This window comes from Schistocerca piceifrons, chromosome 7 (assembly GCF_021461385.2).
Source record: "Schistocerca piceifrons isolate TAMUIC-IGC-003096 chromosome 7, iqSchPice1.1, whole genome shotgun sequence".
Taxonomy (NCBI): domain Eukaryota; kingdom Metazoa; phylum Arthropoda; class Insecta; order Orthoptera; family Acrididae; genus Schistocerca; species Schistocerca piceifrons.
This window is the reverse complement of record NC_060144.1, coordinates 287,609,196-287,635,472: the sequence shown is the minus strand read 5'-3', so window position 1 is coordinate 287,635,472 and position 26,277 is coordinate 287,609,196. Positions and strand designations below refer to the sequence as shown.

Below are 26,277 nucleotides of genomic sequence, written 5' to 3'. Positions count from 1 at the left end.
TACAAAGTTAAAAAATACTTCCCAAATCCTTTTGACTGTTTGTACAGTTTTCCAAATTCTTCTTGATTTACGTGACGTGCAGTTACAGAATATAAAAGTCATTATTAAATCGACGTTTATTGATGTTACAGCGCTAAAAAATTCTTCCAGGATCTTTTGAAAATGTTTGAACGGTTTTCTCTCAGGTTTTCCGTTGTCTGACTCGATCAACAGTGGTCGTAAGTGATCAATTAAACAGTTTGCACCTGAAGGTGGACTCTCAGGGTCTAAAATGCGTTGCATATATTAATTAAATTGGAACTGTTTCGTGTCTGAAGACGTTATGATCCATACTCCCAGTGTAATTGATGTTAAATATGAAAAATTTTATCATAAACAGCGTGTACCGGGCATGGACTAAATGATTTTGAACTAAGGGCTCATCTCTATCAGCCAACAGCTTAGCAATATACGTTTTTATAAAGGCGGCCGTCAGTTTAAAAGGGGACCGTGAGCGTAAGCTGCAATGCAGTGCGAGTAGTTTATGTTAATAAAGTACTGAACATACATCTCTGTCTATCGACTCTCGAAGTACAGTCTTCAGGCCTCATGACCGCTTGTGTAGTTGGAGTCCTGCAAGTGTGGGTTGGATTGTGGTGCACCGTTCATCAATGTAGCTGTGAAAAGAGCTCGGTGTGGTTCTGGCTGTATGAAACTGAGTATCATCATCATCATCATCAGCCAATTCAATCATTAAATGTTGTGGCCTCTTCGAGTCGTGGATTCAGGTAGGCTTTCAGCAGTCTTCTCCAAGTGGGACGGTCTTGGGCAGTTCCCTGCCAGGTGTTACCAGCGATCTTCTTGATGTCTTTGTCCCATCTGTCTGGTGGTCTTCCTCTAGGCCTCCAGTGCTCTCTCGGACTCCAGTACTAGCTTCGTCCGTCTGTTGTCTTTTCTTCTTGCGACGTTTCCAGCCTACTGCCATTTCAGGTAACCTACTGTCTCTAAGATGTCGTTAACCTTCGTCACAGACTGGATGTCATCTGCCCTTTTCTCATCCTTTCTTATATAGCATATCATTGATCTCTCCATGGCTCTCGGTGCTGTCCTAAGTTTCCCTTTTGTAAATGAGTTCAGTGTCCATGTCTCGCAGCCATGCGTCATCACAGGAAGATTGCATTGAGTATATCAACTAGGAATCACATGAGTGTCCAAGGACGTAGCCGTGGAAAGAATTAGGTAAGGGTCTGACAGTATAGAGCTGAGTAAATCGGCCAGGAATGAGATATACCAAATTAAGAGGTCTAGAGAAAGATTAAAAAAATAAAAAGTTCAGTATCACATGAAAGAAGATTTATTCACGGTGATTAAATCAACAAAGGTGGAGCAGTCCGATAGGACTGTCGTTCATCCTAAGATGGCGGCCCTGTAGGCAGCAGTGTATGGGGCGACGTAGGCAGCAGAGTATGGGGCGGCGTAAGCCACTGGAGCTGCGGCAGCGGTGTAGGCGACGGGGGCGGCGACTGCGTGGGCGGTGTAGGCGACGGGGGCGGCGGCCACGTAGCTGGCCAGCAGGCCGGGGGCCGGCTTGGGTCCGGGGGCGGCCAGGCAGGCGGCCACCACGGCCAGGACGACGATCACCTGCGATTAACGGCACACAATATTCAGTATTGGGTAGTCAAAAAATGGTACAAATAGCTCTGAGCACTATGGGACTTAACATCTGAGGTCATCAGTCCCATAGAACTTAAAATTACTTAAACCTAACTAACCTAAGGACATCACATTCATCCATGCCCGAGGCAACATTCGAACCTGCGACCGTAGCGGTCACACGATTCCAGTCTGAAGTGCCTAGAACCGCACGGCCACACCGGCCGGCTACTGGGTAGTCAAAGTGAACTCATTACGTCTTAAATTGGGTAGAAGTATCCAATTAAACGGTAATCAATTCGGCTTGGAATCTCATTGACTGGAATAGAATTGTCTTTAGTGATGGGTTCCGCTTCGAACTGATGTGTCTGGAGAAGCCACGATAGGGGTGGGATACCATACCGCCCGCCTACCAGGAGTGATGGTCTGGGTGCCATCTCTTTTCATGGTAGAAACTCTTTGGCTGACATCCACGTAACCCTCACAGAACAGCGTTATGCCAAAGATATTAATTGTCGCGTTTTGTTAGTCCTTACGGCCAGCTATCCCGGGCTTACATTACAGCGAGATAATGCCCGCCTGCCCAAGACGGGAGTTGCTACAGCTTGTCTCTGTGGATGCCAAACCTCGCCTTGGCCAGAAAGGTCGCCAGATCTCCTTCGAGTTGAGAACTTTAGCAGTATTATGGGCAAGGCCTACCAACCATCTCGGAACTTTGACAATCTAACACCATGGTGGGACAGAATTTGCAAGGATGTCGCTCTGGAGGACATCCAACAACGCATCAATCGATTGCAATCCCAATAACTGCCTGCGTAAGGAGCAGAGCTGAAGAAACTCCTAATTCACTCGATATGTTTTTTTCTGCTTCTTGTATAAATTTTCGATTTTTTCCTGAAATCGTAATCATTTGTTTGGCTTTACATGTAAATCATATCTAGAGATTTCAGTTCCATTCGAATAATTCCTATATGGTGCATCGTGTCATTGTCTTTCAATGTATTTTCAGTGTATTTACCGAAAATGCCTTTTGAATAAGTGGAGTTACTAAAGAATAACCTAAAGAAACATAAATTTTGTTTAAACGTAAATATTCTCAAAATGGTACATTGTGTAACGAAAGAATTTTTAAAATCAGAAGAAAAGTAACAGAATCTTAAATGTACGCGTGACAGAAAATTAATAAATAGGACGCTTTTCATATCAGGAAATAGAGATATTTGCCCTGGGAATAAATTTACGAGCTGTCATTTTCACTAAAAGAAGTGGATTGCAATGGCTATGTACGCGTTTTTGACGTCCATACGGATGATTCGTAACTGAAAATAAAAAGAGAGGAATGCTATGGAATATTCCGGATAACTGCAAATAAGCGTTTTTGTTGCCGAATACATGACGAAAAAGAAAATGACTGCGTTAAAATATACACATCCACTTCGTTCGTAATGTTCATAGCTGTGGCCATTATTTGTGGGTCTAAATTATAATAAATTACAGCGCAGCGCCGCGTACTTATCCTGTTTCCTCTTAAAACCAGTCTACTGTGCATAATTACCTGTGATTAATTCTAGCAACTAACAGCTGCTGCCTAGGCTATCAGTACGTGTTATGTTGCCAGTCGGACAGCAAGAAACCGTAAAAATGTACGGTATAGCCCCCTAAAATATTCACATAACAGTGTTCCACAAAGAAATTCACAGTAACGCTTTTCCAGAAAATATAAAATAAAACATTGGCCACTAAAATCAATTTTTTGCACATTTTGATTTACAACGCGTTATTCTAAATAATTTCGTAATATCTTATCTGCAGTTGAAAAGTTAAAACGTGCTGTGAACGTTTCTCTTTCCAAGATCCCGCATTTGTCCCCGACATACAACTGGTAGAAATAGGGAGTAACAGCTGTTCTTCTCCTAAAATATATTAATTACTCGATGAGTTTCGACGCTATATTATTGGCATCTGTAGGGCCCTATGCAAACGGAATGCACTATCACACGTACCATGTATATTAACTGGTCCCATGGATTTCTCTTTACACGGTGTGTGCACTGTAGCTATCCAAAAAAAAAAAAAAAAAAAAAACTGCGACAGTTATTGTTAGATGACTGGAGAGCACACATCGTGTAAATAGAAATCCATGATACCAATGAATGTACACCGTACCTCTCCCAATGCACCGATGGTTTGTTGTCACTGTTCAGTTTGCATACGGGCCTGAGGATACCACTAATACTTGTCAAGTAATTAGTGTATTTTGTAAAAAGAACGGCTATTCTTACTCCTCATTTCTACAAGTTTATGACCAGCCGCCGTGTCACGTCCATTTTAATAAGGGCCATGTATGTAAAAATTATGATTGGCATATCTCTGGAGTAACTCTTTTTGTCTAGTCCAGGGCCATGATTACTTACAATCAGCATAGTATGGAACATCCTATATAATTGCGTAGGGTTGTGGTTTAAGAAGGCCATTGTAGCTATGGCCAAATCATCGTCATCGCTGATACGCATATACAGTATAACACCGCACCACATCCTGAAAACTTCCATGATAAGGTACATTCATTCAGCTATGTTGTTAGTCCGAGCTTCCTCTCTACTGTGCGATACAGTACCTCCTTCGCTTGTGAAAACAATCACTCGCTGAAAATACTGATGACCCGTACTTGACGATTCACCGAACTTTTCTCCGTACACTTCTCTCTACAGACAATAAACTGTTAGCGGTTAAAACTGTAAGGGATGAGTTATTTGACCGACCGTAGGGTATCATACACTCAAGTCACATTCGGTGAGTCTGAAAATGTTACTGTGTGCAGCTAGACAATGTCCGTGCGAGATGCGACGCAACGACTCTGCACCAGGTAATGTCAGCATTGCGAAAACAGTTCTGTCATCCCAGGAAGTCTCAGCAGGAAAACGAGCGCAGAGAGTCGCCTGTCCATCGACGATACTGGGTGAGGAAGTGGCAGCACTCGGTCTTTTAGACGACTTCCGTTTTTGCGCACAGTATGATAATGGACGTATCCGTGTGTGGAGGGTCAGAGAATCACCATCATTGAGAGGAAGCATTCATCACCGTCAAACGTTCCCAGCACATGGCGTGGTGGTTGGGGTGCCACTGGGATAACAACTCGACAACCCCTGTTTCGAATAGCCGATGATCCGTGTAGCAGCCGATACGGTGGCTGTGCCCTGCACTGAAGCCATCCTTCAAGTTATCTTTCAACAAGATAACGAAAGAGAGCATGTGTTCAGTACTGTTCAGACAACAGGAGATCTTTCGATTGTTAGCCATGGCTAGCAAGTTTTCCAGACCCCTAACACAAAGGAAACTCGCCAACCACTACGACTGATGGGGTCTGGCATACGGTTGCACCTGGACGAAATGATGTACCAGTACCTGTCATCCAGAACCATTTCAGATACATTTCCAGCCAGACTGAAGGCGTCATGCGTATTAATGTTGGCGGCTCTGTGTACTGAATTTCGCACACTGCCAAATTTCGTACAAATTAACTCGTATATAAATCCTAGAAATTATAGCACAATATCTAAAAGTGTGTTATTCTTGCAGTTTTTCGTGGAGTTACAGTAAAAATTGCCAGTAGTGTACATATTTGGATTTGGAATTTAATAAGATATTTCAATTTTAAGTGAAAAATTATAAACGCTAAAGCTTATAACATTACAGGCTACACATTTTATTTAGTTAGACTGACTGACAGGCAGATGATGACACCACGGAACTACCTTGGGCCATTCACAAAGCACCACCGATACTACAGCACGGAAAATAGAAAAGTCACTCTCTACATGTGTGATAACAGCGGTTCACCACTCATCTCAAAGCCACGATGTAGGAAAATTATATTAACGTCGTTTTGTGTGACATGGATCACATGTCACATAAGGGGACATAGTTCCTTAATAATCACTTACCCCATTCGGTGGGATACTGTGTAGCGTTTATGAATTTGTTCCCGGCCACTATGCACATGAGGAGTGTAACTGCATCGCTATAAACAACCTGGCATTTCCAAGCTGTTAACATCAGCATCGCGTTTAGGGCAACGAAGGCGTGAAGTGGAGGAAAGTGAGATTACGACAGTCTCCAGTAGACTATGACGTCACTAGAGTCGGAGCCCGAGTTCACAGTGGTTCGTCTTTGGCCAGAAATGACATTGACTGTTGTAGAATTGTCTTCAGTGAAAAGTTCTGCTACTAACTGAGCCTCGATGAACAGAGAAACGTGCCTGGAGACTACTCGGACAGCGGGGCGTACCAACCTGACTGCCACCCGCCATACGGCCCGAGAACCAGGACATGGTATGTGGTGCCATTTCAATTCATAGCCGAATCCCTGCATCCTTACAGCTGATTGGGAGGGCGAAGATAATCTGCGTCCCGTTTTGTTGTCCTTCATACCAATCCACCGCGAGCTTACATTTCAGTGAGATCGTGCCCGTCCGCACACCGCGAGCGTTTCAATAACTTGTCTGCGTGCTTGGAAAACCCTACGTTCGTCAGCAAGGTCGCCGGATCTCTCACAAATTGAGAAATCTGGAGCCTTATGGGCAGGGCCCTCCAACCATCTCGGGATTCTGATGATCTAATGCGCAAATTGTACAGAATCTGGCACTATATGCTTCAGGAGATCCAACTCTATCAATCAGTGCAAGCCGAATAGCTGTCTCCATAACGGGCAGACGTGGATCAACACGTTATTGCCTTGCACAGTTGGTAAAGCTTTTCCTCACGAATAGTCCGTCCATTTTTTTTTTTAAATTGAACTTTAAATGTACATCACATCTCCAAATTTCCGGTCCAGTTGGATTATATCTTCGTAAAGCTTTTTTTTGTCTTATAGTGGACATCTGACTTATTCGGTATTTGTATAATCTACAACGCAGACTAAAAATATTAAACACCTCCCCTTTTAGCTGAGAAGCCCGCACATTCGAGAACCCATACCCTGTAGAATACATATCAAACGCGTTTCCCTAAAGGCTTCAATTTCAGAGTCCTGAGATAGGCGTTGGTAGAAGACACCACGGATATGTTGTTCCTACGAACTCAATGACAAGCGAACGGCGTCGCCACTCACCTGCTTGTACATGTTGCTGTCTTGTTGGCTACTGGTAACCTGTGGCTACAGCCCGTTGTCTCGCGCTTATATACCACTCGTGTAGGCCCGGCACGCATCCAAGTCACGTCTTGTGGCGCTGAATGGCCGAGTCGAAGGCAGCGTGTCTTGGCCAAGCGACGGGCGGCCAATGAAAGAACTCGCCATAATAGATTCATGGGATTGGCATCTAATATTTCATGTGTGTGACGAACAGCATGCTAAATAGTTTAGCTAATTATGACAGAGTCAGTTTCGTTAGAACCATTTTAGTTGTTTCTGTGTGTTCGTGTTCATAAAAATATCGAAAAAAATAAGGTGTTTTGAAATACACATTGCACAACACAACACTTTACGAACTTACAGTCTATTGCTAGCGAGCAAAAATGTTCCATGCTTGTTGGACATTCAAATCAGGTGTCGTATTACTCTTATATCGTGTCACACAAGCTTGATTCTTAAGTGTTAAGGGGAGTTTGAACGCCATATCCGGGCAATGTAAAATTTAGTGAACTGACTTCCCAGTATTTTGGGAACCACTGTAACCATTAACATGCAACTTTTACAGGACATTAAACTGTATGTTCTGATTCTACTGAACTACAAAGACTCACGACATGCATGTTATTACTCTCTGAAAATTTTAATGCTCTACTCGAAGTAGTTTCTGAGATTTAGAGAAAAATTTTACAGTAAATGTAAATATTCAGCAACTTCTTCTATTGTTTCAAAAGACTGTAAATCACTTAATACATGCTTAATATTTTTTATTTTTACTCACTCAGAAGAGCCCTGTACCAGACTATATATCATCCTCTTGACCTTTTTCCATTTTCTTTTTCTTCTTTCTGAACTGTGCTGACAAGTCTGCTGTATCAGTGCGAACCCTGTCCATCCATTCAAGTTCTCTGACGAATTCACCAGGATTAATTCCCATTTGCTGTGGCACTTTCACTCTATCAGTGTTGCCATCATTAAAAGTAATGGCACCATCAATGATCCCCACTTTACTGTCTTCATTCCAACAAAAACAAGCAGACACGTTTTCTGTAATTCAGGATTTGCCTGGTTTCTGTAAACTGGTTTTATGATACCCATGACTGCTGCTGGGATGGAATGTTTATGGCTGTATAAACTGTTTGAGTACTGGGCATTGTGGTAATTGCACCATGAATCAGGTCCAGAAGGGCAAAGGTGGTGTACTGGTTTTTCATCAGTTGACAGCCTGTGGAAGAAGGTAGCCCATACTGCCTGCTCCATTTTCAACAAATCCTCATCATTACTAGCCTTGGCGTCATTCCTTACTTTTTAGAGATTTATCAATCTATTCGTCACTTTTCATCCGAGAAACCTTAGGACTTCGACATACAACGCGACTTTATACTCCGAAACTATACGGTACCGTTTTTAACAGTGCTACCAATAGAAACACATTTAATCTTTATAGCACAGCAATCCACAGTCTCCTACATAAAAAATTACCGATTTTATATCTTGAATCAACGCATGTAATTATTTTAACATTTCGCAACGGTGTAGATTATATTTCAAATAATAAAATAAAATACTTCCCATGTGAGTTTCTAATGATATATGAATCAATTTATTCAGAAAATTGCAAGTTATATTGTGGTGTCACCGCCAGACACCACACTTGCTAGATGGTAGCCATGGACTTAGCAGAAGGCTATTCTAACTGTCTCTCGGCAAATGAGAGGAAGGCTTCGTCCGTCTGTCGCTAGCAATGTCGTCGTACAACTGGGGCGAGTGCTTGTTCGTATCACGAGACCTGCCTTGTGGTGGCACTAGGTCTGCGATCACACAGTGGCGACACGCGGGTCCGACATGTACTAACTGGACCGCGGCCGATTTAATCTACCACCTAGCAAGTGTGGTGTCTGGCGGTAACACCACATATATATTGAGATAAAAATCCGAAAATGTGAAAAACCAGTTTACCGCTCTTACTCCCCTTAACTTACGCAAGCTTACCTTCTCCGAATCAATATTATGATGGTGGTTAAAGTACTGTGAAACGTCAAAATATATGAAATAGTTACAGCCGGAAAGAGACTTCGCCATAATTATTTGAGTGTTGAACATATGGTTCCTATGATCTATATTTACTTCATGTCTTACCGCATAATAATAGTGGCAAAGCTACATCACTATACACAAAAAAAATCTACTCGCATGAATTCGACGAAACACACCCATGACAGGTTCATTGTGCAGTTGTTGTGACATTTTCTAACAAGAAACTATTATAAAGTGCTTACTAAACTATCGCGTCAAGTATTCCGTTAGGAGAAGGAGATTAGTGTTTAACGTCCCGTCGACAACGAGGTCAATAGAGACAGAACACAAGCTCGGATTAGCAAAGGATGGAGAAGGAAAGCGACCGTGCCCTTTCAAAAGAAGGATCCCGCCATTTGCATTAAGCGATTTAGGAAGATCACGGAAAACCTAAATCGGGATGACCGTACACGGGCGAGAGCCGCAGTCCTTCCGAACGTGACTCCATCGTGCTCACCATTGCGCTACCCTGCTCGGTAAAATATTAGATACTATAGAACATACCTCACATCTTCGCCTTAATTAATTACTTTTGAATTCATCATGTGCGGCAGTGACAGAGAATCTTCCAATACGTGTAATATGCGGCAGATGTATTGGAACAAAGGGAAAGAAATAATAAAACAAGGAATTAAGGAATACGTAAAAGGTAATAAGTTTTATGAACAATGGCCTCAGGAATTATTACTCTGCTTCATCAGTATACAGGGGAAGGTGTATGAAATATAAGAGTGAAAAACGTTAGAAACTTTGTCCTCAGTTTTCTGATGCAAAACTCTGTGACAATGGATGTAAAAGCTGTTTTGATAATGCCTTTAAAGTTCTTGCAGAAGTTCTTACACAAAGCTTAGAAGGGAAAAAGAAAAAAATGTACCGTGATGAGTGAAGACGAGTCCGCGCCTCTGGTAGCGCCGGCTGTACTATCGAACAGTTTGTTTTGAAAACCAGCGAAATAACAAAGGAACACGTGTCTAATTAGGAGATATCGAAGTTTTTTATATGGTAAACAGCCATATCTTTTAATCTTAGTAAAGAAAGGAGTCTGATCCAGTACAGAGTTTTGTACATGTGAGTTCAAATGTTTTTCATAAATACGTGCGTATTATGTCTTACGTCTGGAGAAGTTTTGAGGAAACATAGTGATACACTGACAAATAGAAAAATGAGAAGAAACCGTAAGTCGCCAACTGCTTTCAACATCCAACACACGGCGTAACAAGAAAAGAAATTATTAATTTTTGAACGAGTCTCTCAGAATATGCCTAACGCGGCGATTAGACAATTTTTGTAAGCAGATGGCTTGCTGCCTGGTGAAACGAAACTTTTATTTCATTATACATTCGTGACCAGTATTAATTATATCGAGAATACAACATAAAATTACTTATAATGAAACAGAGATAATATTGGATAGAGGGTCCGAAACGAAAATGACAATTTTAATAGTTCCCAAAACGAAAGAAACGGTTCTTTAGGTCTGAAGTTAACAGTGTGAATATTTATAGGTAACATTGAAACTATAAAACAAGTAAATGATTCAACATCTGTATGCGAGACATTGAAAAAAGTCCTTTATTAACCCAGAACTCTGTAAGGTGCGCCGAGATCATTAATTTCCTCCAGCTTCAAACTCACAAATACAATCTTATATGGCTGCTCCTCAGACTTAATATCACGCTTAAGCTGAATCTTGTAGACATCACTTTCTGCTACTTGTCATCCAATATTTGATATAGGCATCTTTCAGGCACTCCCATTGATTATAGTATTATTTCCTGCTCCCGCATGTTGTCTACTTTCACCAACACGCCCTCTCTTTGACAATGACATCGGTTACGCGTATCGCTTTTAATCCAGCGAAACTACTTCGCCGGTCGCGGTGGCCGAGCGGTCCTAGGCGCTTCAGTCCGGAACCGCGCCACTGCTACGGTCGCAGGTTCGAATCCTGCTTCAGGCATGGGTGTGTGTGATGCCCTTAGGATAGTTAGGTTTAAGTAGTTCTAAGTTCTAGGGGACTGATGACCTAAGATGTTAAGTCGCATAGTTCTCAGAACCATTTTCTTAAAACTACTTTTTCGGCCAATCTACAATAAATTCGTCTGGATAACGTCTCACATAGCTCCTCTGGTTTCCCTCACAACGCGTAAGTGAAATAGCGTTGAAGAGTACAGTCGTCTGAACATCGCCAATAATATGTAAAATTAGAATCGAAGATTCGGGAACAGCTGCTATTAAACCGAAACGAATCACGACAAGACTAGTCTGAAAACAGTATGTATTTAACCAAACAAAACCAAATTGCAATTTTTCTGGCAGTATAGCAATCAGGATAGCTCTTTAGCGTAAACTGCAGATCACAATAGAGACATTCACATAAAACAGTTAAATTTAATACTGAAACAACATGAAAAAATGTAATGCCCAAATAATGTGTGAAAGTGGTTTAATTTTGCTGCCGTTTATTGAAAAATAATTGCTTACCTAACGTAAAAGTGAAATCAGGTAATTGAATAAACCAATATTTTATTAAAATTCTGTACACTGTAATGACTATCAGTCGTTGATCCCAATTTCACAAAAATTACAAAACGACTTAAGACACATAATTTAGTTTGGAATATTACGTGTGCCTTTGGTCCAAGGTGCAAGTAATATTCCAAACTAAATTATCAATCCTAAATCGTTTTGTAATTTTTGTGAAATTGGGATCAACGACTGATCATCATTACAGTATACCGTCTTAGCACCAAATTTCAATCAACAAAGGACGTCGACACATTACACTCAAATGCTTGTTTCCCAAGTTGCTGGATGCCAGAGAGATGGAGTACCTCATACAAACGAAACAGAGTTAGTGCTGACTTAAACATGTCTTTGGTCAGACAGAAGTATTTAATGATAGTTGTTTAATTGTAGCATTTAATAATATTTGTATAATCGCAGCACACGCTATACCCAAACAATCATTTGGGAAATAGAACTGGAGGTCTAATCGGTAGCGCCTATGACAAACTTGCCATTTATTGTTGCATTCACGATGACGAGCAAAACAAAGTAATCGAAATAAATTACAAACATTAACAGCTGGCAGTCAGTTTACTGATGGGTCAAACTTACATGCAGATTTGACGACGTTTCGTACTTTTGCTATCTCGTTATAAATAAGGATAAGGTGGAAGATCACAATAAAATTGATGAAATTAGTGTTTCTAGGATCTTCCACTTACCGCTTTAATTTCCGATTTCCTCTAGAGCAGTTGTTCCTGATCATATTCAGACTATTACCACAGCAGCACAGTAACACACAGTACCCTCAAACAACCGCTCTCTCCCCCCCCCCCCCCCCCCCACCGCCCTCCCACAGCTACTAACCCCGTCTACATTAATGGCTATCTTAACTTTAGAAAGCAAAAGAAGTTTAGATGCAGTTTTTACCAATTCAACCGGCCAATTTACTTTTATATTACCGTCATCCTGGGAGATTTTGGTTTACAACTGTGTCACTTACCTTGAAATTTACAAAAAAAAAAAAAAAAAAAATGGTTCAAATGGCTCCGAGCACCACGGGACGTAACTTCTGAGGTCATCAGTCCCATAGAACTTAGAACTACTTAAACCTAACTAACCTAAGGACAGGACATCACACACATCCATGCCCGAGGCGGGATTCGAACCTGCGACCGTAGCGGTCGCGCTGAGGCGTAGCGCCGTATAACGATCCTGCCTTGGAGGCGGTTAAGTGGGAGATGTGTCTCAGAGCTGGATAATGACAGATGGTGACGCGAGACTGGACGCACACGTAGTTTATGTATCGGCCGATAGAGGACAATGTTGGATAGGGGGGCTGTGATGTTAGATTCGATGGTGCCCACTAGGGTGCACTAAAGTAATAGAAGGTTTTTCATAAACTGTTCTAGTATTTTCATAAAGTGTTATTATTTCTGTTTGTGTATGTAAAATGTTATAAATGTGTTTTAGCAGTAAGAATGATGCGTGAGTGTGGTTTAAGGTTAATATGAAGATAATTGTTTAACGAGTTATGTAGTAGGATATAGTGTGGGAACAATTCGAAGAAGTATGGATGTGGACAAACGGGATTTTTGTTGAATAGATTTGTAAAGTAAGTTTATGGTAAAAATAAAGTGCCCGCATCTCGTGGTCGTGCGGTAGCGTTCTCGCTTCCCACGCCCGGGTTCCCGGGTTCGATTCCCGGCGGTGTCAGGGATTTTCTCTGCGTCGTGACGGCTGGGTGTTGTGTGCTGTCCTTAGGTTAGTTAGGTTTAAGTAGTTCTAAGTTCTAGGGGACTGATGACCATAGATGTTAAGTCCCATAGTGCTCAGAGCCATTTGAACCATTTGAAAAATAAAGTTAATTCAGGTATAAATAGCAATAGAAAATAACTTTATACATAAGCAAAACTTCAGCATAATAGATAATTACGTCGGTAAAAAGTGCAGGCGTTAGGTTTACTATTTTGCGATTGGTTATTGTTGAAAAGCGCGGAATGAGGCGGGAGAATGTCGTTTTGCTATTGGCTGTTAAGTAAACTGACCAATGGTAAAGCGATATTTTTCGCGCGCCTTTCTCTGCTGGTAGAGAAAGAGTATTCTAGAGAGGAGTCGAAGCCCAGCCATGAAACAGATCTAAGGTGTGTAGTAGTAGTTCCGATGGAAACGATACGTTGCCGGATCTAGCAGTGTTTCATACATCAAAAGTGTTGGAAAGTGACGGCATAGTTATTTCGATGTGTGTGTAGAAATTTCGGAATATTTAAGTGAATTTTGTGACGAGAAAAGACATATATTCCACGTGGCCTATTTAGCAGGTCGGTGGCAAAAAAATGTGACTGCATTTGGTACCAATAGACTTAATATTTGGCGAGCATTCTCAATCAAAAACAATCAGTATTTTTGTAGCTATTAAGTTTTCGGGAAATGCAACACCATGAGTGAAAGGGATTATGAGTGACTGTGTTAAGATCACCACGGGCTTGGCTGTGATATTTGTTTACCTAAGTTTCAGAATATATTAGTTGACAACAAAATTTCCAACCTTTCATTTAGTGAAAAAACTTTCTTCCGAAACGTAGATTAGTGACTTTGATTGCAGCCTGGTTCACGTCGAAGTACAGTAGGTTTCACTCTTCTTTACTACTGATGATCTGCTGAGACAATGTTCACAGGTAGGTGCAGGTCCGTCGTAAAGGGACGGAAAGGACCACACCGCCGCAGCGCAGTTCCAGAACCGCTCGGCCATTGAAATTTACTTCTGCATAGTGTCATAGTTTTGTTGGTCCGGAATACGAATGTGTTGTCATTCCATGATTACGACTTGCGATTATTTTCTACAATGCATATTCACTGCTTTTTTACACTCTGCACGATCTGAAGATGAGTGTAGAAAGCAACCCGAACCAGTTATCGTACTTCAATTGTATGATGAAAATTGATGTTCATTTAGTGAAAATTTGTAATACTAAAAAATTTCTGTGTAGATAAGAATTTTGCGGACATTTTTGTTTTAAATAACAAAAGGTTAATGATACTTTGTTTTCGTAGATGTTCTGTTAACACACGAGCTTATGAACCAATGACACAGTTGTACTGCGTATTTCTAGCAAGCATTGTCATAGAATAATGAAGCGATTCTCAATTCATCGTGAAGGATACATAGAACTCCTTCTCGGAACCAAAAACTAACTACACACAATTACGAAATGTGCCTCTCCTGACTACTCTTCGCCCTAGTAATACTGGCATGACCGACATCTGGCACACGAACTGCAAATTAACCAGTTTAAAATATGTGCTATAAACTTAGGCCTTTTGATTGTAAATCACTCTATTGCTGGGCTCCTTACTTCTGATATGGCGGAACATGGAAGACTTCGGCCTGCCAGCGCTTTGTGTCTAACACCAGGCACTAAAACATGATAATAATAATAATAGTAGTTAGGAACCAAAAAAAGTGACCTACGAATCCCCTACTTAGCCTTCACGGGTGATCTCACAATAATGCCAGATTCTTGTGACATGGCTATAAAACTGATAGAACCTCTAAAAGAATGAGTGTAGAAAGTCAGACTGCAGATATCATTTGAAAAGACAGTGATTACAGCAACAAATTCGGAAATTTTCAAATTACAAACCAAATATGGAGAAATAACCAATCACACTGTTACACTTTAAATACCTAAGAGAAATTATCTCTGAAAAGTATGCACAACAAGAAGGAATACAAAACGCTCGTAAAGGTTTAAGATTAGTCTAAAACCTCTATAACAAAAAAATGCTTATGTTAAAATACCAAAATTAGACATTACAAAATACTTATTAAACCATCAATGTTATATGCCAGCGGAACCTTGGCACTATACAGGAAATCTGATAAAGAAAATCTGAAGAAAGAAGAAATAAAAATAATGACGAAAATTTTGGGACCAAGATGGACCTAGAATGGATGTAGACTACAGAAAACGTCCAAAATTGAAGAATATTCTAACATAGAGACAGACTTGAGGGAAAGAAATCTCAAATTCTATGGCCACGTAATGAGGTTTCCCGAACACAAACTAACAAAAAGAATAGTAAAATACATATATTCCCTCGGTGATGGAGGAGAATGAATCCAAAATTTTAATAAACACTTGTAATTAGCCAAAAATCACCAAAGAAGAAATATACCAAAGGAACATTGGAATAAAAGTAGAAAAATGGGAGGTTAGGCCAGAGACAAAAGCTGCAATATCCTGAACAAAATGGAGGGAAGAAAGAAGAGCTAAATTCTCGCAAACAATGAAAAACTGGTGGGCAAATAAAAAGAACCAGAATAACAAGAAGAATGGAAAATGAACCATCTTTACGTGGCGTCTTCCTCTCTAGGAAGTTGCGTCCAATAGTAATCGTTATACTAGTGTTGAGTTGAACGGTCAATTAATTCATACATTGTTATGAAGTCATTAACGAAGAAATCTGGTTTATTTCGGGAGCTTTCTCAAACTCTGAGAACACATTTCCATGAGATCCGTTTGCATATGTGACGTACATGTCTCACTATCATAGACACGTGGTTCAAAGTACAAAGTATGTAGTGGATGGACAATGCGGGGAGGACGATGTTCATATTTTGTTTCACAAACTGTAACGCACTGTGTCAGGCGTTAATGCCACTGTTTGAGAAAAGAAAGTAACTATTGGTCACTTGTGTAATTAGTACAACAGGAAATAGTACTAGTAGTAACAATCTTTTAAAAACAGTTTAGTCACCTTGTAAGAGGTCCACGATTAAGGAATTTCTTACTAGTGCACTCGAGCAGATGTAATTTCGATAGATTGCTCACGCGCTGCCTGCGATATGTAAGCTATAAGAGAATCTCAGACCAAAGAGCAGTGTTGACTGCAGTAGAAACTCTGTAGCAGTTGGAGTAGGTAGTTGCAAGCGAACAGTCTGGTGTATCGTGTTGGCTAGGCCGGTCGTGGTAGAGCGATGGCGGAGCCTGAGCGTTGTAGTGTAAGGTAAAAGCAGCCTCGCGCATGTGTAGTATTGTTATATTACGTCCCATGTAAATGTTTAAAAAAAATCTCTTAATAATGATCTTTCCCATAAGAAGTAACTTTTGACAATCATTCATTTCAATTTAAAGAATTTACTAATTTATCCCATCCATGGTCATCCTGATTATTGTAAAGAAGAATCAGTTGTTTCTTTTTATACATGAGTAATCTATCGGCTAGCATTGCACATTGCTGTGCCAGAAAAAATTATTATAAGAGCGGATATATACGCGTTATCCGGCGACCATATTGAGGTAAGAATTATCAGTTTATTCAGAATTATCTTTCAGGGCCATGACGCAGCGCTGCTGACGTCCAGAATTCACCAGTTTAAATTCACAGTCAATTACTGAAAGGTTATCTATGAGTCACATTCTTTTATCTGGAGGTTAGTCACATTGTCTTATTGGTAGGTTACAAAATTTGTTTATTGGGAGATTACGCTGAATATGAGTGATATAAATAATTGAATTTTATTATTGGGAGGTTACGAAATTTTACTGTTGGGAGGATTTGGAGTGTATCTGTTGGAAGGTTACGCTGAATCTGAATTATATACTTATATTATTTTACTGTTGGGAGGTTATTAGACATATTATTTATCTGTGGGGGTTTAAACTTGTCGACAACCGGCCAGGATCGTATTTTCTTTGCGAATTTATGAGAAGTAGTCATATATCTGCTCTTATTTACACTATTGTTAAATGTAGTTTGCATCTGGCGCAACGCATTTACTGATTTGTCACCCTTTCTTTCACAGATCATCGGCATTTTATTGCTCTTTGTTGTCACTGTATTTGTTCCATTTTTGCTTTGTCTTTGTTTGATTTTGTGCTTATCGTTGACTTGTGAAAATGCCGCGAAGTACTGCTAACAGTACATCGCGATGTGCCATGAGTGAAAAAGTCGACTCGAATAATTTGACCCATAATACTAGCGACGCGCAGTGTAATAGTGATAATCCACTAACTACAGATAATCAGTGCGTGCCGATCGCTAGTAATGATTTTGATCCTAATCATGAGCAAACAAATTCAATTATGTCCACCGTAAATGTAACAATTGATGACGCGTCACGTTCCGTTACAATGAACGCTGTCCAGTTTGACACGCCTGATTTGTGAAATTTACGTAGCGAACAGATAATTGTTTCTAACGAAGGTCAACAATGTACTCAAAATATGTCAGATTTATTTGATTCCGATGTAGTGACCTACAGTGCACATCCGATTGGCAAACCTTTTTGTGAATCTGACAATGACCAAATGGTTACACATAACGTAACAAACGCAGATACACCATCACACAGCACAGAGAATATAGCAGCTAATTTTAGCATGGGTCAAGTTATGGCATTATTGCTACAACTTAATGAAAATCTCAAACAACAACTTAATGAAAATCTCAAACAGTCGAATCAAAAACAAGACAACAATTACAAATAACTTAATGAATATCTCAAACAGTCGAATGAAAAACAAGACAACAATTACAAACAACTTAATGAAAATCTAAAACAGATTAATGAAAAACTTGACACCTCTACTGAACAGCTTACTGAACAGATTACAGCCGCTGCCGAGCAATGTAACGAAACTAAAAAACAGTTACGTGAGGAAATTAAGGCTAGTGCAAGCAATAGTAGTGAAGAAATTAGATCCGTTGCACAAGAAATATGTAATACACATGCAGCTACAACAAAATTACTTAGAGATGAAATTGGTGCAGTTGCGAAACAATGTTTAGAAAACGCAACACGGTTACGCGACGAGTTTAAATTAATGTCAGCAGAACTTTCACCCACACTGGATGCGAAAGTGGACAAGAAATTCGAACAGCAGAACAACCAAATTGACGAACGTTTTAATCACCGCCTACAAAACAGTGAAACGCGTTACCGTAAATTTATACAGGAACAGAATAAAGTAAAGAAACAAGTCATGGAAACAATTACGGCACAGAGACTGGACGATAAGCGTAAGTTATTTACGAAAGCAAAAACATACGTAGACACCAACATTGCGACAGTATCAGACGAAATTAACACTATCAAACAGTTAAACACTGAATCGCATGATGGAATCTCCATTCTTAAAACAAAAGCTGACACACCAAGAGATGAATACACTAAGCAGATTCAGAAGGATGTAGGTTGCAGTAGGTACTGGGAGATGAAAAAGCTTGCACAGGATAGAGTAGCATGGAGAGCTGCATCAAACAAGTCTCAGGACTGAAGACCACAACAACAACAACAAGCTGATACTTACACAGTAGACTTTCAGACAATGACCAGCAGACTTGAACAGTTGGAATTAATTCAGGATCCCGATGCTATTAAAGCAGACGTTAAGAAATTAAACAAAACCACACGTAAAATCCAAAAACAAATTAATGCTTGTGACACTAAAATTGATGATCAGGTTAAAGCATTGACTGAAAAATTTGATGAATTGGCCAGTCGTATTTAGGTTATCGAAAATAACAATGACACTAATTCAGACGATACGTCACCAATTTCGTTCAATCAGGCACCCGAACTCCAAAATTTACAGCAGACAATCAGTGAGATGAGTTCATCTAATAATATTTTGTGTAGAAAAGTGTCGTCTTTACAGCTAGAAGTGACAGAGATGAAAAATATTTCAGCCTCTAACAGGGCACAGCATACGCCACATTCCGAACATTTCTCACACTCACACAGCCAGTATAATTTAGGTAATTTACAGAAAGTACATGACTTAGATTCCGAACAGTCTCAGACAAACAGATTATCATACAATCCTGAACCTGTTCAGACATACAGAGACGATCATTTTGATTATAAGCATTGAGAAAATTTAAGGTATTTAAGAATGACAGAACACAAATTCACCCCTTAGATTCGATACAACAATTTAGTTTTGCTTTTCCACCAACTTGGCCCGTAACACACAAACTCGAATTTATTTGTAGTTTTTTGGAAGGCGAACCGGTAAGTCGTATGAGACCGATCGCGAGACAATGCTACTCGGTAGAAGAATTTCAGAATGCTTTTCTGTCAGCGTATTGGTCGAAAACGACTCAGCGCGGAATCAAGGATCAATTAATTAGTTTACCGAATTATGAGACCTCAAATTTTCTCACTGTCACGCAATTTTTTGAACATATGGTACAACAAAACCAATACTTAAGTGAGCCATACAGTGAATCAGCACTTATCCAGTTATGTATTTCTAAATTACCACGCTCGTTAATGGTATCACTTTTAACAGGACAGCAGAAAGAAAATATTTTGGCATTTAGAGATCTGCTATAGCTTTTGGAAGTTCAGCAATCAGACTATTCTTTCATAAACAAAAATTTTTCTCATCATAACCAAGGCCGACAAGCATACAGTAATTACGACCAGCCACGCTATTTTAATAGCAAAGGTGATAGACGCTCCAGGAATGACAACCACCAGAACTTTAATAACAGACAAAATTTTAATTATCAGTATCGTCAAAATTATCTGCCACAGGTTCAAAAATGGTTCAAATGGTTCTGAGCACTATGCGACTTAACTTCTGAGGTCATCAGTCGCCTAGAACTTCGAACTAATTAAACCTAACTAACAAGAGGACATCACACACATTCATGCCCGAGGCAGGATTCGAACCTGCGACCGTAGTGGTCGCTCGGTTCCATACTGTAGTGCTTAGAACCGCACGGCCACTCCGGCCGGCTCAGCCACAGGAAACTCATTTTGGTAACAATAGAAGATTTTCCCCACAACAACAACAAAACCAGCCGGTTAGCATACCTAACCAACAATGTAATGTGCAAGGTCAACCAAGCTTTATTGTTTCACCGCCTACACGTATAGCGTCGGCTCCACCAAATAGTAACGCACCGCAACAAGGAAATCAGTACGTACAGAAAACACATCATTTCAATTCCTATCGCAACGCGCCGTATAGCAATGACTATCAAGACAGACGTAAAAGTAACGAGCACCGATTTCAGCGTACATTTAATAACAGTAGGTCTTTCCAGCAGCAGAATCATCCGCAATAACAAATTATCATGAACGAACCAGACAGTCGATATCATCCCGAACCTAACACGTCAGGAAGAAATAACGGAACAGTACCAATATTTGAAATGCCACAGCATCCTCCCGAAAATAACAGCACGACAGAAAGAATTTGACTAGATATAGTACAGGTTGCATCTTCTAGCAACGTAAGCAATACTTTTGACACACAGAATCTTGTTCACGAAAATGTTATTACTTTTGACGACATCCGAGACACACTTTTGCATGAAAAACCAGTAATTCAAAAAACAATTTCCCACCCTGTCATTGAAGTAAATATTGGATCATCCACATTTTCAGCAGTAATCGATTCTGGATCACCTATGTCAGTCATAAATGAAGAAACCTTCAATGACTGTAACTAAGAGAATATTTATCCTACGTTACCATTACGCAAAACTAAAGTAAAAGGAGCAGTATCTGGTAAAGGAGTAGATGTAAAATTACCGACACACTTATCATTTTGTATTGCAGGTCATACGTTCCACTCAATTTTTTGGATTGCTCCCATATTGACAACAGACGTTATTTTAGGTACGAATTTTCTGGTACAACATGACGCAATTATTGACTTTCAAAATTCCTGTATAATGTTAAAGGATGAGAACGTACAACATGCATTAGAATTTCAGCACGCTTTATCTGCAGATGAACAGGCAATTAACCGAACACAGGTATTTTCTACATCGCGTAACACGGACTGCCATTCCACATTGTTCACAGTTATGTACGTACAAAACTATAATACACCAGACGAAGCCGACTATAAAGTTATGCAAATGATTTCTGATAAAGTTAAACAAAGCAGTGCAAATACAGACTACGAACGTACTCAGCTACGCAATATTCTTTTACAGGAAGCTCCAGTTTTTGACAACGTCCCTGGTTCTATGTCCGGCTTCATGTATGAATTTCAAGTTAAACAGCACGATACGTTTAAAGCCAAACATTATCCCAGTCCATATATTCACAGAGAGCAAGTTAAGAAAGAATTACAAGCTATGCTAGACCAAGGAATTACTGAACCGGCAGTTAGTCCGTTCATAAACCCGCTCCATATTGTTAAGAAAAAGGATGGATCACTTCGCCTGGTACTTGATTCGCGTCATGTCAACGACATTATTATTAATGAAACAGATCGCCCACAGACACTAGAAGAACTTTTACAGAAGTTTCATGGTACTGCTATTTATTCCACGTTAGATTTGAAATCGGGATGTTGGCAAATTTAGCGTCAACGGAACTGCAGAAAGTACACAGCTTTTCTCTGTTTTGGTGATTGTTATCAATTCTGCAAATTACCGTTCGGTCTATCAATTTCTTCAGCTGCATCTATTCGAGGTTTGAAGTTCCTACGGAACTTACAGACCGAATCACATGGTATGTAGACGACATTCTTATTGCAGAAGCTAACTGGTCTGAACATATTCAGATTCTGGAACAACTGATGCAAACTTTTCGTGCGCAAGGACTCACAGTTAATCTTAACAAATCGCACTTTGGCAAAACTTCCATAAAATTTCTTGGACATATAATTTCAGCAGAAGGCATTGCGCCTGACCCGGAAAAACTTCAAGCTTTACGTGACATTACCGTTCCAGCGACAAAGAAACAATTACGCAGTTTTCTGGGATTAATAATCTTTTTCCGTAAATTTATTCATTACTCTGCCTTAGACACCCCTAGATTATGCCAATTGACGGGTAAAAACACTATTTGGCCCTGGGATAGCCAACCACATTCTGAATGTGTTAATTGGAAACATGCCTTGTTGAATTCACCTCTTTTATCACACCCAGATCTTACTAGAATTTTTCCATTGCCACCGACAGTTCTAACACCGCTTTAGGCGTACAAATTTTTCAGAAAATTGAAGAAGACGGTACTACAGAAATTAAAAACATCGCCTTTGCAAGTCGCATTCTATCACCTGCTGAACGGAATTATTCTGTCACAGAACTTGAAACATTATATGTTGTATGGGCATTTACGAGATTTAGGCATTTTCTTTATGGAAGACATACGACCGTTTGCACAGATCGTAGAGGTATACAGTTTTTACTTTCCGCAAAATTTGCACACGACAGCTTAAGCAGACGGAAACTTTATTTACAGGAATTTAATTTTACAATTGTTCACATTCCCGGTACACAAATATTGTAGCAGACGCACTATCCCGTTCTATTAGCAACGATCAGTAAGACATCGCAACAAACTTCTGCCAAGCAAATTCTAACGTCATGTATATCCAACAAGTCGCATTTGAAAATTTCATTTCATCGTCATTACGAGACATAGCACAGGAGCAGAGCAAAGACAAGGTGTGGAAAGAAATTAAACGCCTTTGGCAAGATAGGAATAATGTTACCATTAGAAACCATTATACTGTGCGCAATAATATTCTATTTCGCCGCTCTCACCCTGACAGCAACAGCTGGTTATTATGTATTCCTGACGAGCTTGTTAACAAATTAATTTGGTATACTCATTTAAGTTACGCACATTATGGAGCCAGAAAATGTTTTCTTATACTGAGACAGAACTGTTATTTTGCCAACATGGAGAAACGTTGAGTTTTAGCGTCATGTAAAATCTGCCAGAAAGCAAAATCAGACACGACTTCACTTATTCCTCCGTTACATCCCATTGTACCCGTTAAATTGAGACACATGGCCGCTGTAGACATTTTTGCTCCGATTCCCAGATCTACAGTGGTTTACTATGGAATGCAAATTTTACCATGGGTACGAAAAAAAAGGCAATACCTTGTCATGAACAGTAAATGGATAATAATTGACAAGCATTAACAAGAATATAGTATACACACTGTATAATAGCAGTCTTAACTAATTATTTTTCTTTCAGAATACGAGGCAATTGATGCATGCTGTCAGACAGAACTACACATGTTAATTTTAGTGATGAATATGCCAGAAGTAAGAAACTCTGTACTATGAACAGTTGTATGAAGTAAATGGTAATATGAATATCAATCATGAAGTGTCTATTTTTTGCAGATGATAATTAATGATGATGAACAGTTATTTGAAGAATATGGTAATACGAATAATGAAGTTTTTCTTTGCAGATGATGGTAATGATGAAGTTATAGTAATATGAACAATGAAGTTTTTCTTTGCAGAAGATGATGATGATGGAGATTATGTATTTTGTATTAGTTAAGAGATACTATGTAGTTATTTAAGTATTTGTTACAGTTCCTTTTGACAGTATGCCTTATGTCACATAGTATAATGACTGAATGTTTTGGGAAAGACAGCTAGAGTACATACGTATTAAGTACACGTTTCATTACCTGTTAATTCGAAGTTTACTTCTTTTCAGCATAATATGAATACATTTCTTCTTTCAGCTCAATAATGTACTTTGTATTTCTTCCAGGAGAAGCTTTTCATGATACTGATATGCTATAAGCACTTAATTATTAAATCTGTTCTAGTACTTGCATTTTTACCCAGTTGTGTCTATCTTTTATAAATGTGATCACATATACTGTACTTGTTTCATAACCTTGCTACAGCTGACTCACGACAAATGACGTTATTAATCCTTATTTCCAGCAATAAGTCAAAAACAAATATTTTCGTGCCCCAGCAACTATCGATCCCAACGCAATGCATTGCTAGCAAAAAAAAAAAAAAAAAAAAAAAAAAAACAAAAAAGTGCTACCAGGTTAAGATATAATTTTAGTCCTAAAGATAATGCAAATTAATCTGTGTATTGATTCCATTATGTCTATGTATTATTGGACTACCGACCTTGAGTAATAGTTCAAATGTCTTACATTTTAAATATGTCTTATGTCACTTGCATGATATCATATATAAACACCAGTAGCTTGATGCTACACTCAATAGCTCATGTTTTGAATGATGACTTGTGAATAATACTGAATAATGTTTTGTAATACTATATGAATACTTTGTAAATGGCCAATGAGTGCCAATAATTACTGCAATCAGATTAGTTATGAATAGTGTTTTGTAATACTCAGTACTTGCTACATGTTTAGTAACTGGCCAATGAATGCCACTGATTACTGTAACGAGATGACTTATGCATAAATGCAATGTCAATGATTACTGTAAACTGTAATGATATGACATGATGCCAATAATTACTGTAATGAGAGGAGTCATGAATATGCTATGCCATTAATTAATGTAAGCAGATGACTTAATGAATAATGTTATGTATTAATTACTGTAATGAGATTTCTTAAGATGCCAATGATTACTGTAACGAGATGACTTATGCATAAATGCAATGCCAATGATTACTGTAAACTATAATGAGATGACTTATGATGCTAATGATTACTATAATTAGATGACATGCATAAATGCTATGCCAATAATTAACTCATTTTGAATGTTGACTTGTGAATAATGCATCAAAAATGCTTTGTAACTGGCCAATGAGTGCCAATAACTACTGTATTGATATGACTTATGAATAATGTTCTGTACTACTTTATATATACTATTTAAATGCTGTGTAAATAGTCAATGAGTGCCAATAATTATTCAGATCAGTTGGTACATTAGTGTAATTCTGAACGATGACTAGCATAAGACCTAATATATCCTTCACCTTCTGACCTAATTACCAGCAATTACTGCAATATCCATATGCCTTGTCCATCCTCATGATCATGGAACACTATATTTGGTTTTTGCACTAATTCTAGGTTGATGTAAGAGAATGGATTCTACAAGAATATGGTGCTGACATATCAAGCTGTCCACCACCTTGAATGATGGAGATGCTATTGTGGACCTACTGTTTGGTGTACCTAATGTACTACCAAAATGATAACATACAATATTAATGCAACATTTCAGTGTCTTGGCTACACTGATAAATACTTCAGGAAAGAGAACTTCAGATTGTCTCACTTGGTGTTGTGCTTCTGTAGAAAGATATGGACTTTCAGTGCAGCTGCGTGCTACCTACTGTTCTACATCCATGATGCTATCCTTCCAATTCCTTTCCTAGTTCTTGTAAAAATGATAAAGACTTTAACAGTGTGTGTGCACTTTATGTTACTTCTTAATGTATTTAGTTCTTGTAAAAGAATGCTAAAGACTTTTACAGTGCGTGTGCACTTTATTTCATTTCTCAATATGTTTCAATTCTTGTAAAATGGTAAAGACTTTTATAGTGTGTGTGCACTTTATTTCAATTCTCAATATGTTTAAATTATTGTAAAATGGTGAAGAATTATGCAGTTCATGTGCACTTTATGTCATTTGTTAATATATTTTGTACTCATTGCGTATACATTTTGTCATTTCTCAATAGGTTCTGAACTCAGTGCGTGTGCACTCTATTTCATTCTTAACAATTATGTATATACTCTGTGACTGTAGCCTTAGTATACTAAATTTAATTTGGAAAAAATTTGTTGCTCGTGGCAAGTCCAATTGACTCACCATCGCTGCAAAATTTTTGCCCCCCCCCCCCCCCCCCCCCCAGTGGAGGGTTATGTAAGAGGTCCACTGAAAACTGATAAAGAAAATCTAAAGAAAGAAAAAAGAAAAATAATGACGAACATTTTGGGACCAAGATGGACCGAGAATGGATGTAGACTACAGAAAACGTCCAAAATTGAAGAATATTCTAATATAGAGACGGACACGAGGGAAAGAGATCTCAAATTCAATGGCCACGTAATGAGGTTTACCGAACACAAACTAACAAAATGAATAGTTAAATACGTATATTCCCTCGGTAATGGAGGAGAATGAATCCAAAATGTTAATAAAGACTTGGAATTAGCCAAAAATCAGCAAAGAAGAAATATACGT

At 39.1% G+C, this 26,277-nt stretch overlaps 1 protein-coding gene across 2 annotated transcripts in view; it reads right to left on the bottom strand.

Annotated features, from left to right (window-relative positions):
- Positions 1-1,315: 1,315 nt before the first annotated feature.
- The window catches only part of LOC124805359 (cuticle protein 19.8-like), a 42,761-nt gene continuing 17,799 nt past the window's right edge, over positions 1,316-26,277 (bottom strand). Inside the window, exons 1-2 of one of the 2 annotated variants that reach the window (XM_047265900.1) lie at positions 6,742-6,770; positions 1,316-1,620 (exon numbers count right to left, since the gene is read on the bottom strand). In XM_047265900.1, the coding sequence (XP_047121856.1) occupies positions 1,387-1,620; positions 6,742-6,753 (246 nt within the window). In that variant the 5' untranslated portion in view covers positions 6,754-6,770 and the 3' untranslated portion in view covers positions 1,316-1,386. Of the gene's footprint in view, positions 1,621-6,741; positions 6,771-26,277 lie in introns of those variants that run through there. The other variant, XM_047265901.1, reaches the window with a different exon arrangement.